At 46.9% G+C, this 16,146-nt stretch overlaps 1 protein-coding gene across 3 annotated transcripts in view; it reads left to right on the top strand.

Moving 5' to 3' along the window:
• Positions 1-16,146, top strand: part of ssbp4 (single stranded DNA binding protein 4) — a 78,714-nt gene that overhangs the window by 48,488 nt on the left and 14,080 nt on the right. For all 3 annotated transcript variants that reach the window (XM_047586716.1, XM_047586715.1, XM_047586717.1), the window contains exon 5: positions 8,432-8,521. In XM_047586716.1, coding sequence (XP_047442672.1) covers positions 8,432-8,521 — 90 coding nt within the window. The remainder of the gene's footprint in view (positions 1-8,431; positions 8,522-16,146) is intronic.

Consider the following 16,146-nt stretch of genomic DNA (forward strand, 5'->3'; position numbering starts at 1 on the left):
CGTAGGAGGTCTGGCTGATAAAGTGTTATGTTATATTATTAAATCCTGGCGAAGTTGGAGCTGCAACAGATTCCAACTGTAGCAGTTGTGAAAGTGAGTCTGTGGGTTAGATAAACTGCACCGAAATGAATGGACGGGATCTATTCGGCCTGTACGGATACATGTGTTTTTGAGATTTTCTGTGTGAGACAAAGTGTCTCTTTACAGCTCTTCAATTGGAGTAATTGTTATTAAGGAAATAACACTTACTTGCAGAGTTTTGGAGCAAACTTTTTGTGCTGCTTTTCTCTAGTTGGTACATTCATAGTGTTTAATCTGACAGCTCCTGTGAAGACTTTTGTTTTCTTTCTTTTCTGAAAATCTACATAAGAACCAACGCTTCACGTCCTCAGTCAGAGTTGAACACTTTGGACGTACCAATGCCGCTCTGTTCTCGGATTTGGACTAAAGTTCCTCTGAACGCCCTGACCACCAGGTTTCCCTCAACATTGTCACTACTCCTCGATAGGAGTTCAATATTCTCTCCAGATTTATTGAATGCAGGCCTCTCAAATCAATCCTTTGAAACTGTGCTTGATAATTCACCAACGCTAATGGTCCTCAGCAATAACACTGTCCAGAACGTAGAGGAGCTAAATAAAGTGTGGCTTCAAGGTCCATTTGTGGCCAGTGCTTGTGTGTAGGATGCTCCTGTTGTTATTATTTCCTGAGGTGTTGCTAACATCTACCAGAACAATAAAGCTTTGACTCTGTAATCGCCATTTGAAAAATCTTTCTGACATCTTCAGGTCTTCTATCATGTTGTTGCTATTTCGTTCTCACTTGCAAGAAATGTTCAACGCGCTAAAGACAAACTGCAGAAGATGTAGCAGAGAGAGGAGTAGCTACTGTTTAGACAGACAGAAATAATTGAGTAATAAGTAAGTATGAATTGAAATCTGTTGAGTCTGCTGCGTAGCGTAAACAGGTGGAAGGAGCAGAGAACATGGATGTAAGTAAATATTTGCAGATATGTAAATGTCACTTGCTGTGTCACACTAAATGTCAGCGTGTAGCGGATAGAAAGTGTGTGCATATTTACAGGCTGTTTTCGCCCGCACTTTAATCGTCTAATGCTTTTATTTGTCTGGGATTTTATGTGCATTCCTGCAGATTGTTTTGCGATTTAAATAATTTTGAGCTTTCCGTCAACTTTTCCCAGAACTGGCGTTGTACAGACGGCAGACGGCAGCTGTGGACATGTTGATTTTACGCGTAGGTGGGAGAATAAAAAGGGAAAATGAAAGCGACGGCGGAGGTTGAGGTTTTGGAGCTGAAAATAGCGAGTGTGTTCGGCAAAGAGCGACACGTCTCTTTGGCTGTGCTGTTGCATTCTGGTCTATGGAGGCTGGTCTGTGAAAGTGAGAAATTTCTCCGTCATTGTTGTGTCGTATTGGTGCAAATGGGCAAATGACAGAAGACCGACGTGCCCTTTGATTCTGACCTACTGACTAGAAGAATGCGTCACGGTGCTTTATATTTTAGCCGCAAGTAATGCCAAGGAAATAGACGCAAAAATCGAGGCTCATTGGATAAGAAAAGCGGGACAGTCATTTCAAAGGACAGGGATGATAAAATCGTTTTCTGTAACTGTCTCTGATGTCTCCTCCCCTCTTGCCCTGACAAATTCTTACACACCTTTCCTTCCTGTTCGTTGGCTTCTGTCTCCGAGCGCCGAACATTCTGTTATTCCCTAATTAGCAGCATTAATAATCTTCAATTAGGCACATAGCTTTGTGCATGTGTGAGTCTGACTCTTTCATTGAAAGTGTGCATGTGTGTGAACGAGCGTCATCACGACACCCCGTCCTCTTGTGGTTTTCCACCCAACACCAACTGCCTAATGAGGGAGTGAAAGGCCATAGGCAGAGGGGGGGCATGTGCTGCATATCAGTGTGTGTGTGGGTATTTGTGTGTGTATGTGTGTGTAATTAAAGAGAAGTGCCAGCAGGGGGGACCTGTGATAGAAAGGGTCACCAAGAGAGCAGCAGGCCATCGCCAAGCTTTGGTCATTAACTACCGACACGACCAATAAAGGCTCCCGGGTGTGTGTGTGTGTGTGTGTGGATGCGTGCGTGTGCGTTTACATCAATATGTGTTTGACTTATGCATGTTTGTGTCACTTTCATTTAACTTATAGTTTAGCAGTAAAGTTTCAGGTGGGGTTGAGCGAAAGACGTCCTGCTGATGATCCAAGTCTTTGATTTCCAACGGAGCATGTGAGGATTGCACTTTTTTTTACATTACATACAGTACATTAAGGTTAAAACTGTGTCAAAGCGAAGCAGAACTACCCGACGTTTCAGAAGATAAAAATAGAGGCCGTGAGACATTTTTTGATTAATTATGAAAGTATTTGCTGATTGATGACCGCAGCCCGGCATCGTATTAACATCATCGTTTATAAAGGAGGATTTCTTTTTAATTGAACGAGATGACGTTCACAGGAAAGCTTGTGTCTTTTAATGATGACAGCATAGTTACCCGTCTCATGCAAAATGCAAACGCTGCTGCATTTAAGTCCAAAGAGACCTGAAGTGATTGGCCAGATGATCAGACCAGAATAAACTAAACTAGCGCAAACAAAAGCATTTTGGAGGCTTGAAATTCTGCTCAAACGTTAAAGCTGTGTTTTCACAACTACAGCAAGTACAGGAAGTAAAGCCTGGAGTAGCCTGTCAGTCTCTAAACTGTGCTGGATGTCTTTAACAAGCACTTATGTATTGGTCAGACTTGTCATGTCTTGCCCCATCACTCCCTTTTTTTGCTGATGCGGTTTCCATCTCGACAAATAACTCCTTTGTCCTTCGCTCGCTCTCTTAACTACCTCATCCTCAGAGAGCTGCCACGTCTGTGAAATGTTTACAGTTGTGTGTGTTTCTGCGTTTGTTTCATTCATGACAGGGCAGTTTCTTCAGGCCCCTCTGTGTGTGTGTGTTTATTCCGTCTGCACCGCGCGGTGTTGTGTTAACTTTCCTGTCAGACTGTGTGGATTGCCATAGGTTGATTGGTTCGCCTGAGAGGCAGCAGCGGGAGTTAAGGCAGGTGCTCCAGGGCAGCAGGGGAGAGCTGGGCGGCCTCCCCCCAGCCAGAATGCCTTCCCTCTGGGCTTCCAGCTCGGAGCGCAGCCCGGGTAGCTCGGAGGCAGCTCCGGGCTCCTGGGGCCCCGGGAGGAGAATCTTCAGAGACGGAGGCGGTTGCGAGGAGGAGGGATATACGTGTGTTTGTTTGTGTGCGTTCTGTGGGGGGATCCCAAGCAGATTTGTTTACCGGTAATTAATTCACCTGATTGACATAACAGCTGCCTGAGCTATGGGAAGGCAGTGTGTCGGTGCGGGGCATATACAGTACGCTCCCGTGCACACTCGCTGTGTGTGCGCACATAGTTTTCTGCATACCTGTCATGTGAGAGTGCGTGCCGGCGCAGAGAGCAGCCCCTGCCATCGGGGGCATTTCCATGTCACAGGGTTGGGAGCAGGGTTCCTGGCAGAGCAGCGCTCTGTCTGCCATCGATTAGACCCGTCTGTCGGCCCGGCAGCCCTGCTTACACACTCCCGCGTCTCCGCTAATCTTTATAGAGTTGACTTCACTGACAGAGTTATTGGAGGACTTGAAGCTGAGGGAAGAGGAGGGGAAGGAGGCTGTGACAGAAGGACAAATGGGGGAGTTGGGAGGGTGATGGCAATGACAGGCAGGCAGGAGCGGCGCGAAGAGTAATTCCTGGTTTGGTTTGCACATAACACCGCGGGCCCAGATGAAACCAGCTGTTTGTCTGCAGCTCAGTCTGCAATCCACACAAACTACATGTTTTAACACACAATGGAGTAGTCATCCATGGCTGACACATGATTGTGTACGCTATCCCTGTTTATGTCTGCAAATAATTCACCTTCAACGGCATCATCAGTTAAATTAATAGCTGGAAGAATGTGCAGTTTGTGTTTTGTTTTTTTGTGTGGCTAGTATAAAAGAATGAAAAAAAAGAAAGTGGGACAGGGACAGAGTGCTGTGTACACATGTGAACTTCAGAGCCTTAAGGTGGCAGTGTGGGCATTTTTATGTTTCTGTAAACAGCGTGTGGGTTTGTATCGTCTGGCCGGGCTGAGCCCTCACCACCCGACAGAAACACAGGCTACCACACTTATTCAGAGAGACACAACCGCTAACCGGTCGGTATCAGTGTTGTTGTGGCCAGCAGGTAGCAGTGTGTTGGCCTGCTTGTCTGGACCCAGATAACAGCAGATCCATTACCCCCTGGACGCCGAGGTCTGATCACCGGACAGATAGGGCCGCTCACTCACTGTCTGTGGGCCTGGCCGGCTAGCCAGCCTCCGCTGTGGAGCTAAAGAGGTTCACAACCAGGTGCCAAAGGAGAGCAGACCCCTTCTGTTAGAGGAAATGATCAAATACTTCAATCACGTGACGATGCTTCATTCGTGTAGTGTGGAAGGAAATCCACCAATAAGGAAGGCGGCCGTGTTTATGACTTGGACGCGTCACCGGATACCTCTAGATGGCAGCTGACAGTCTTCTTATCTGCCTCCGCATTAGATTCCAGCTGTCTTAATCAATAAAATAAAACATGCCATTTAATTATTTAGTGTTTGTCCTAACTATATTGTGTATTTAAGTTGGCCCTGATTAGAAGAAGAGAAGAGTGCCTTTGGCTAAAGGCAAATGAATTTAGAGAAATTTTGCTTTCTTGGAGAGTCACATGAGAAGATGGATGGTCCTCTTTTGGCTCAGCCTCGTTACCAGTTTTCCCCAATTTCCAGTTTTTATGCTAAGCTGATTTTACCGGCTGCTGGCTATAACGGTATTGATCTTGGTCAGTGTGATCCCAAAATACAGATCTACTGCGTTAAACACAACAGACGTCCAGGACCTCCAGCGTGCACCGTTCAGGGCGCCTTCAAATTGCTCGCACACATATAAAAAAGGCTGCAATCAGTTGATTTCTCCTCGAGGAACTGAGCCCTAAACCTAATCTTGCAGCGGCGGCGCACTCCGGAGAAGATCCTGGAAGACAACAGATGATCTGAATACTTTTCAGTTGCAGACATATTGACTTTTTAATTGATTTAAAAGCACTTTAACAATATATATGGATGCGAAATTAGACTGTGAGTGAGGAAAGCCTGCATAAAAATGGTTTGAAAAAGATGATATCTTGAAATAACGTAGCGAAACGGGGCTCTGATTATGAGCTGATGCTTCTGTGGAGGTGGAGGGAGAGTTAACGCTGTGCAGCAGGTATTGTGAGTCGGGTTTGTTTGTGTGCAGGGAGAGAAAAAGAAGGAGATAGCTGTGGCAAACAGGGCAGCTATCAAAAGCCACAGGCTGCTTTAAACTCCATGTCTGTTTCTTTTTCTCTTTTCTTTCTTTTCTCATTTCTCTCTCCCTCTCTCTCCCCCTCTCTCTCTCTCTCTGTGCTCCCTGGCCATGCTGATGATTGACGGCCTGAGGGTTTTAATGGGCACTGGAGAGCAGGAGCTGAGGTCGGGGTTGTCATGGCAACTAGGAGAAGGGGCCTTTTGCTGCTGCTTCACCTGAGTACTGTGGAGCCTCGTTGGCTGGCTGAGGCAGGCAGCCACACACGCACGCACACACACACACACACACACACACACACACGCACACACACCTGCCACACATCCTCACATGCCAGCACCACTTCCATTCACTCTTCCTCCACCCTGTGAGATGTCCTGCTGTCCGTCCAACCATCTTCTCTCTTCCTTTCCTCATTTTAATTTCATCCTCCTCCTCCTCCTCCTCCTCCTCCTATTTTTCTCTCTCTGCCGATTCCTTAATGCTCTCCGAATAGATAACAGCTGGTTAACTGCGTGTGTGTAAATATACAGTATTTAGCCTTTTGTTTTTGCTGCCCATTGTTCCATAAACGCTCACAATTACACACTTTACAGGGTCAGCAGTGTCTTGGTTCCCACTTAGTTTGCTATAGAAACACGCAGGAAAGTTCTTCCATCCACAGATGTAGTCTAACACAGAAATATACACTCTGTCACGTGTGCTATGGACGTCTAGTATTTGGACACAAATCGAGGCAGAGGAAGACCAGTTTTGAGATCTGATCCAGAATCAGTCAGGCCACACACCAGCTAATAAGCAGGGGTCACCGGAAACAAAATTTATGTTCACAACACCCACAAAAATGTTTATTATCTCAAATCAGATGTAATGGGGCCTCTCAGATCTGGTAACACAGGTAACACACATAATAACACACGGACACACCAAAGGCTGGCAACAAAACAACAGCAGTCTTTTCAGTTGTATTTTAATTGTTCGGGCCACATCCCTGGTCCGTAGCTGAGTTTGGGATAGTTAGCAGTTGAGGAAAGAAACACGATGGAGAGAGGGCACTCAAAAAAAGTCCCCACCTTAAACCAGCTCAGGTTGCTGTGGAAATGGCAGAAAGTGACATATAGAATCTGAGCTAAGGTCCATTTCGTACTCACCAGCAAACTTTCCACTGATAGTGAAACCAAATCAAATGTTTGTTTTCCATTGCCAGCGAGTGCGCTCCTCAGCTGTGTGGTTTGGTGCATACTCTTGACCTCTTCCTCGTCTGCAGTTGAGGCTGGAAGCAACAGGCACAGTTCACATATGGGCCTTAAAGATACAGAAGCTTCCTTTGCAGACTGTTCTTCACCTCGTTACCCTTCCTCCTCCTCCTCTCTTGTTTGCCAGCTGTCCGTTCAAATGTCTGTCTCTCCACTTGTCTCAGACTCCCGTGAATGTCCACGTCCGTACTCTGCAAGTCTCTTACGTCTTGTTCAGAGTCCCACAGAGTCACACCCTCTTACCAGCGCAGTGTGTGTGTGTGTGTGTGCATATATGTGTGTGTAGGTGCATGTACGTGTGTCCTGGCCCACGGCCCCGGGGCCCGTTAGTTAGTGTCTGGGCCGCGCAGGTCACCGGAGGCACGGAGGGATTGCTCACAATGGAAGTGAGAGGAGCTCCGGTTACAGCGGGGGAGGGCCTGGAGGAGAGGTCTGAGTGTATACGTCTGTACGTTTTCTGGTGTGATTTTCTGATTGAAAAGGAAATAAACTTTATGAAGGTGAATTGGAAATACTGACACTTTTAACTGTCAAACTTCAAGTATTTACTGATCCACCACATCTGTTATTAGGTCAAGATTATTTTTTATGTCCATACTTTCTTGTGAGACGTGTAGCAACTTCAAGGTTAGTACAACCATGAATATATTGTATGTTGCTTTTCAGTGTTTGTGCCACTTCTCTTCCACATACTCTAGAGTCCGTCTCAGAATTCACTCTCAGTGTAAAGCTCGAGGAGCCTACGTGGGTGGCCTACAGTGTTGCTGTGTGCATTCGTACTTTAACATCGTTCTGTAGTTGCGCCACTGAAACGCTAGTCGGCGAGTTGAGTTCCTCTGCGGATTTGAAACGATGGCGACTGGAACTGAGCGGCTCATCTCGGAGTTTGAGCTAATAAATGTGGATCAGCAATTTAGTGAGATCAACGAAAAGGGAGAAGACGCTGAGTAGACGGTGTCTGGGAGATAGATAATTATTTTGTGTTCGAGACACGAGCAGTGAAATGCTTTTCAGACCAATCATAGCCGTTGCGATCAGCGTCTCCATGTCGTGTACTTAAAGTGCATTTCCTGGACGGTGCATCCCGGGTTAGGACTTACCGACGGCGTAGGGTACGGACATACGTCGCACCAACGCAGAAGCACAAATCCGGCTTAACTTTTTGTTCCTGCTGTCATTGCCCCGGCCATGTGTGAACGTTGAGCTCTGACAAAGCCGTCATGACCAAACCCGACTGTCTCTGAGTTCCACTGCCTCGGAAGAAAACCAGAGCAGCGAGTGTCACGATTGTCTCCTCCGCGATGTTGGAAATCATAATAATTGAGAGGAGAATTGAAATATTGCAAGAAATTTGTTTGCAGGTCAGATTTAAACTGGGGTTTCCATGTAGGAATGAAGTGTTTTTGTACACAAACCAAAGCACTGGGGTGGGCTCAAAGTCAAACGTCAGTACCAATTTCCCCTTTTCACAACATTAACCGCCCCTGCAACTGAAAGATGTCCCAATTTTAGATTCAGCTCAGTCTGAAAATAAATGTTGTATTTAGATGTTTGCATGTTCCTGATTCACCGTACAGACACAGAAGCCTTAAGGTTCCTATTGAACATCGTCTTTCATCAAACAACGTGTCCAAATGTCTTCAGTTACAGATACCTGTAAGCGTTGTGGCAAATCATTTCTGATCTCGCCTCTTGCCATGAACGTCCACAGAGAGGGTTGTGTTGACACGGTGCATATTGCCGCTTCATGCTGGAACTGCTCCACTGAAGGGGGATACTGAGAGGAATCTTGTGTTCTTTTACAGAGCGCGGCCGCTGCCCCCAGTCCAGTGATGGGCAACATGCCACCCAACGATGGCATGCCAGGAGGACCCATGCCCCCGGGCTTCTTTCAAGTAAGGAAAAGAAACCGTGTCTCTGCCTTCATCCCTCAGCCACCCCCACCATCACCTCCAACCATCACCCCCCTTCCACCCCCACCCCACCCCTCCTCCCTGTGCCGTCGCTAAGCCTATCCTTCTGTCTCCTCCTCCTTTTTTAGCCTCTTTAGCTGTCCTAATCCCCGTCCAGATGTGTTCCCTTCTCTGCCTCTCTGCCTCCGTCCCATATGTCCATGTTTGGGTTGTTAACTCCGGTGCTCTGACTGATACTGCGGAGTCTACACTTAGAGTTTTCACCCATACAAAACTTATCACAATATATGAAATGCGTGCGTGCGCGAGTGGAAGCGGAGGGAAGAGGAGAGGAAGCTATTTTCTCTGGTTTGTGTTGCTTCACTAATTCCTCCTGTCATCACTGTTCTCTGAAGGCTGTCCCGGAGGCTGACGAGGTCACTCACACTCCCTCTCTCCCTGTTTCCATCACTCTCGCTCTCCGTTTCTCCCTCTCTCGTATGCAAACACGCACACGGGAACCTCATTTGACACTTTGACACACATTAAACTACTAACACTTTCAAAACTGAGGTTTTTAAAACAGCTGCACCCCAAATATATTCATTGAATGGCTGCAAGTGAAAAGAGAACAGAAAATTACCCAATTACTACTGCGGTTATTGTTCGTTTTATAAAAGCCACCAACAAATATTAGACTCCTCACGCTGTGTCATTAGCTTCCCCAACATGTCCTTTAGCATAACTCCTCACATGGGGCATTTGTCTTTGTCAGCGTGAGAGCGTTTAAAGGAATTTATTCAATTCGCTACCTGAGAGTTGGTTGAGAAGATTGATGCCACTCCTCTATCTGATGAAGCTACATCCAGATTTAGATATTAGATTTCATAAAATAGCCGATAAGTTTGGTCGCATCCAGCGGTAACAGAAAAACCTATCAGCACCTGTAACGCTTTCACAGGCCAAATTAGCCGTTAGACTAAATACGAACATAGGAGTTGTGGGATTCTTAACTGAGCAAGAAACGCAAGAAAATTAATTTAATTTTCTTTTGTTAATCAAAAACAGGTTAAACGACGATTCTGCGTTGCAGCTACCGCAACTGAGTAGAGTCATGATGTTTAAGTACAAACAATGTGAGACTGTAGCCATTTGTCTTGGACTTGGATGATTGGCAGCGTGTCGTGTGCTGCGCCGCCTGTGTGTGCGTGTGTGTGTGAGCGTCGGGGTCGTGGAGAATGTTAATGATGTATGAGCAGTATGAGCAGGACAGGGAGAAAGCTATCTGATGGTGTTGCGTGAGTGACATTGCTTTCCATAAATAGACCCCGTGCGCATGGCAGACAGACAGATGGACAGACAGGCAGGATGGGCAGAGGAGAGACGGGGAGAGAGGGGGAAGAGCGAGGGGATGGATGCTATATTCATCTTGTCTTCTTCCTCCTCTCCCCTCCTTGCTTAGATCAGCTAATCTGAGGAAAGCAGGCAAAGGTGAAGAAAACAACCAAAAAAACAAAAAAAAAAACAAAGCGTGAGCAGAGTCTGCACAGTGCACCACCACGCCAACAAAGACACAGTGCCCTCTGCATCTTCTCAAGTTTTACATCAGATTTCCTTAAATCAGGCCCAGAACGCCGACATACATTACTGTGTCGTATCGTGTTCACATCTCCGAACTTGAGTCGGAGCCAAAACCACACTCTGCCTTCTGTAGGTAGCTGACATTCGCTCCCTGCTGAACTAATGGTTGCGGTCCACGCTGAAAGTGCAGGCGACTGAGTTTTCTGCAACGCATTTGTTCACTGAAATGAAGGCGGAGGCAGCCGCTTTCCCGCCGACGTGTTGGGATTTCACTCCTCTTCTCGTCGCGCGTCTCCCGTCCGCACCTGGCGGCGCGTTTTGATGCAGACCGGAGAATCTCCTAAAGCGGAATCATTTGGCGCTCGGGTCGTTTCTCATCCCAACTCCGGGTCGAGCCCCTCTCCCCTCGTGCGCCAGGCATCCTTCTCCGTGACATTTCCTCACTCTCTCCGTTTCCCTCGTCTTTGAAACTAATATTTTCTCACACACGCCGCCTCAGTGACACATGCTTACTCACCGACTCTTGTGTGTGAACTGTTGGCGTGTGGTGTGTTGCGTGCGCCGCCTAAACTTCCCAGTTGCACTAGCGTGGTAATTAACATAGGTGACCCCAGCACTGTTATTGGCTGCGGTCCTGAGAGAGAGGGATGAGGGGCAAAAGAGAGACAGTGGAGGGAAAATGAGGTGGAAGGAGGAGGAAGAGGGTGTGGGCTCCCGTGTTCCTCTCATGTGTAGCTCACAGTGTAAGCCTGGCAAGCAGAAGAGGCGGCTACGGAGAGGGATGCGATTGAGGCAAGAGAAGAAGAAACAGATAAGGAATAGGTGTCTATGGGGCATACATTTGGTTTATAATCCTCCCCCTCTCAGCAAAAGTCCACCCCTGCTGCATCATGGCCCTCTGGGGAGGACAAGCAAAAGGGGAGATGACAGGGGGGAGGAGAAAGTGGGAGGAGAGGCTTCAAGGAGAGGCAGAGTTAATGACGGAGAGGAGGGGAGAAGCAGCAGAGACTGGAGGAGAGGAGAGGACACAGAGATGTCAGGAAAGTGTTTCGCAAATAATTAATTATTGATCAAATGTTTAGAGATTTTCTATGAGCTATCTGTCAAATAATGCCCCCCCCCTCCCCCCCAAAAAAAAAAAATCCCCGCTACGTCAGGTACTCAACAACAAACATAATGTGCTCCATTAAGTCTGTAAACCAGTTGGGGTGGGGCAGCCCTGTTCCACTAAACTCTTGCCAAAAAAAAAAAAAAAAAAAGAGGGATCCTAAGTCAAAGGCTGTTCATTTTACTGCAGGTAATTGCAGCTCTTCAGGGACAGCGCCGAAAAGCACAACAAGAGGATTAGGTTTGATTACACATTTAAGAACAAGCAATCCAGGTATCAAAGACAAATTTAAGAACCTGTTCAAAGCTGACACATGGCAGACACATGGTGAATTAAGAGACATCTGCTCTCAGTCATTTATTTATCAAAGGTGAGGCTGCTCTCAGGGTTCGTTCTGGTCAGATGCTGATAAATGTGGTGGAGTGCTTTAGGAAGCACAGAAATGATTACAGAATAGTGTCTGACATATCGTTTATTATCTATTAAATGTTTATTTGGGACCATTGCTGATCCTTCACTGGAGGATCTGGACTTCTGATTTGGCTTTTAGTAGAATAGACTTTTAGATAGAAAGATAATTACAAGGTTGTTAGGAGGTAAATCAGCACAAATACTCCCCAAACAGTCCCTCAACACCTCTTTGACCCCGGGACAAAAGATGGCAAGAGATTGTGAATATAAAAAGGAGCTCTGTGAAACATTTCAATCTCTTTCTCAACCTCATCAAAATTTGCCCTGTGAATGCAAGACCCAAAAAGACTGGTGTGAAAGTGCACGGGCAAAACTTTTCACTACTGTCTGCACTGAAGCCGCTGGAGTAGAGACTGGACTGTCTTTTACTCTTATCATCACTGCTTATCCTTGAGAGGACAGCAACAAAAATGATACCTAACAATTCCCCTTCAATGACAGACACTTAGAAATGAAAGGCAGCCCTCCGCAAATGTTTTCTCAGTCCATTGTCTGCTCGTAGGTTCTGTTAGGCTGAGTTCAAACACGCTGATAACAGTCACTACAGTTAGACAGTGATTTGAATGTAGCCTTTGTCTCCTCCTGCGCATGCTTCGCCCCTATCAGCAGAATGTTTTCCGATACTGTATGTTTTATCAGTTTGGAGACAGACGTGAGAACTCGCTCTGAGCGCACACGTTTCCCCGTGTGTTGGAGAAATTTCACTTGTATGCTCACAATGCTCTTCCTACCATAAGAGGAAGAGATCACAGACACAGTGCTGTGGTGATGGTGAATTACGTGTCAATTAACTTCATATAAAGTACGCAGACCAGAGCTAAAATAAACCGATGTATCCACGTATCAGTTCTCAAAATAGGCTGCCCCATGCTGCTTTAGTCTGTCTCTTTATATACTCACAGACTGAGTCTTTATGCTAAGATCATGCTACTGTGTGTAGCAGGACCCCTTGTTCTTTTTTTTGAAGATACTTGGTTATGACTCCGTCTGCGTGTTTGTCCTGCTGCAGTATGAACACAGGACCGATCAGACGCCTCCTTGATGGTGCTGCACATCCAGCGCCTAAAGCCTTTGCACAGTATATAAATCATCTGGTACCATCCTAACGTGTTTAAATGGCTGTCAGCGTTTCATGGCTGTCCTCAGGGAGGGAAAAAAAAAGAAACCCTGATAGCGTGTTCCCATCTCTGAGCGACATGTTGCCATGCTATATACCATGAGCTAGCAAGAGACCCACTGCTGCCTCTCTCTCTGGAATGTTAGCAAGGAATGACAATGAGTGTGCATCCAGTGTGTGTATATGTGTGTGTGGTGCTGTTCCTCCTGGCTTTGTTTGTTGTGTTCAGTGATGCAGGCTGCTTTGTGTTCTCCCTGTGTGTGTGTGTGTGTGTGTGTGTGTGTGTGTGTGTGTGTGTGTGCGTGTGTGTCCAGTAGTTTGCTGGCAGTTCCACACTGCCCTCTAGTGTTAGCAGCTATAAACAAGAGCGCAGCCACATAGGACTGGTACTCTTCCACCTCCTTCTCTGTCTCTCCGTTAGTGGTCCATCAGGGGCAGCGGTGTGGGTCTTCCTTAAGCTGAAACGAGTGGTGAGGAGGCGAGGGGGTTGTGTTGATGGGTTTGTGGTATTGTGCCAAGCTGTTATCTCCTTAGCCGGGTAGAAAATGATTTTATTAATTGCTTCATTTAACGCTCCCCGTGCCCCCCCCCCCCCCACCCCCACCCCCTCCTCCTCCCCCACCTCCTTCTCCTACACAAATGCACAAACAACGTCACATGAGCACGCACGCACACCGGCACCCACTCCAACCGAGCTACTTTTCATACTTGCTCCGCGTACACCTCTGTGACAGCTGAAATGTTCTCCCGCTCCCTCTCTCTGCAGGGACATGTAGAGAGAACAGTACAGCCATAAAGGCCATATGCTGGCCCATTCAGATGTAATAGCAGGAAGGCCTGGGGAGGCCCAGCCAAAGGAGCTACGCTCCATTATGGCACATTATAGAGAAGAACATAAGAGGAGCGCTGTGCATATTTGTGTGTGTGTGAGAGATTGTGTATTCCCCACACTGCAGGGACAAAAATATGTTGACAAAGCCACATTCTGGGGGGGAAAAAAATGTTTCCCACAAGATAAATATTCAAATTTTCTTAAAGTGGGATAAGGATCAGGATAAGGCTGGGGTCACACTCGGGGTGCGGCTTGCTGTGCTTATGGTTACACTGACGCTAAGGCTCTAAAAGATGAATGCAGTTCAACGCACTGTCCTCCTAAGTGACTAAAACTGGCCTGTTTTGTGTGTTTGTGTGTAGAGGAGAACCAGACTGCTGCAGCTGGGTCAGTTCAGTCAGACCCCGCAGGGGTGTCTTGTTAGGCACACACACACAGACTGGCTCGGCAACAACAATAACCTCTGAGGTCAGACAGAGCTAGCGTTGCATTAGCCCCAGTGTGAACCTGCTGAGAGACAGAGCGAGCCAGTACAGCTGGTGCTAACCACCCAAAACATACACACACTGAGTGGCAGAAATACCACAGTGGCACCGGTACAAACGTCATAACGACTAACTCATCTAGAGTGAATGGACGACTAAACAACTAAATATAAATGTAATACATAAACATTTCCAGATGGTTGAATAGATTAGGGACCGGCTGCATGTTGTGTGGCTGGTTTCTAAGTGGCTTTCGTGGAAACTTCTCAGATGAGCCGGCCTTGTGACAGTGAAATGAAAAGAGTCAGCAGCGCATAAAGAAAAATAAACTGCCATGTCTCAAAAAGAAAGGAAGCACCTGTCTTGAGAGCCCTGCTGCCGCTGCTGAGCTCGACACTTTTGCCTTTTTGGAAAGGGTTGCAAGTTCACGAATAGGTGCTTCTGCTTATGATCAGTATTATTTTCATGCGCACGCACAGGCTCATCTCTTTTGCCAAAACCCGACGTGCTCTTGTACGGCACACTCCGGCAACGCAGGGGCATTGTGTGTCTGTCTGAGCCTGTGGGAATGCACTTGTTTCGAGCTGTCAGTCAGCTGTGTTTATTTTCCCACTGTAGCAGCGCCTACAGGTTCCTGGTGCTCAGCGCTGTCATCGCTCCGCCGTGCCAGCCATGCCAACAGAGCACTCACACAGGGAGGGCGGCACAGTGGGCAGGGTGGGAAAGTGAGGGGAAGGAAGGAGGCGGCGGGGGAGGAAGGGGTGACTGCTTCCTTTGTGAAAAATGATGACGTATGCTCACAGGTGTCTGTGCACCTGTCTAGACACTTATTCACTTAGTATGCCAAAAATGAATCAACAGAAACCACTGTGTGTAATGAGCTTTATGTAAATTTGTATACGTCTTTGGCAGCCCAGTGGTAACATCAAAAACATCAGCAGCAGTAACAAAGCAGACTGATCAAATCCTCAGTGGCAGCTCCTGCCAAATCTCTCAATACTGGCAATGATGGACAGTGTTCCTGTGATGGCTAAGGTGACCCGTTTAGCGGGCTAACTAGGTGTTATCACATTGCGCTGAGGTAGTTTTTCGCAGTTTTACGCGTGTTACAATACCAACAGTGACCACTAGATGCTATTTATCAGGTCAACAGTTTTAGTTGCAAGGGTGGCACAGCGGCTTGGTGGTTAGCACTGATGCCAGTTCGGGTTCGAGTCCGGTTCAGCCTTTCTGGGTGGAATTTACATGTTCTCCCTGTGTCTGCGTGGGTTTCCCCCCACCTCCAAAGACATGCTCGTTAGGCTAATTGGTGACTCTAAATTAACCCTAGGTGTGAGTGTGAATGGTTTTTTGTCTGTATGTTAGCCCTGTGATAGACTGCCGACCTGTCCAGGGTGTACCCCACCTCTCAGCCGATGACAGCTGGGATAGGCTCCAGCGACCCCCGCGACCCTAGTGAGGATAAGTGGTCTTTCCTTCCTTTCCTTATAAGCAGCAAAACAATCAACCATCGTGTCACTGAAATCAAACCTGTATCTCTCCCTCATTCTCTCCTCACTCGCTGCACTGAGGAATGTCTTGATCGATAGCCGACTGTTTGGCTACGAGATGTTTAAAAACCAGGCAAGAGGCTCCAAGGTGCAACTTGCCTGGGGCCACCGGAGTGTCTTGAATCAGCCCTGGTCTTTATGCCGATTGGACTATATTCAGAGCTGACAGTCACTGACAGATAGCACACAACACTGTGGCTGAATGTGGTAGAGAAAGTCATCGTCTTTAGTTCTTTGGTTGTGCATCACGGCGTCGCCCCAGTGGAGGAACCACATGGCCAAACTGCACAAAGACTCATGAACCGCTAGAATCCTGTCGTAAAAATAAAAAATCTCTGTTGATTTAATAAGTCAGAATGTTAAATGTTGACTTTTACATTGAGCCTAGTGTATGTGTGTATGTGGACATGTAATACCTATAAAGGGCATCTAACAATACATATACAGTACATACGTACATATATGCATAATCCTTTTCACCATG

The sequence above is a fragment of the Mugil cephalus genome, chromosome 6 (assembly GCF_022458985.1).
Source record: "Mugil cephalus isolate CIBA_MC_2020 chromosome 6, CIBA_Mcephalus_1.1, whole genome shotgun sequence".
NCBI classification, from domain to species: Eukaryota; Metazoa; Chordata; class Actinopteri; order Mugiliformes; family Mugilidae; genus Mugil; species Mugil cephalus.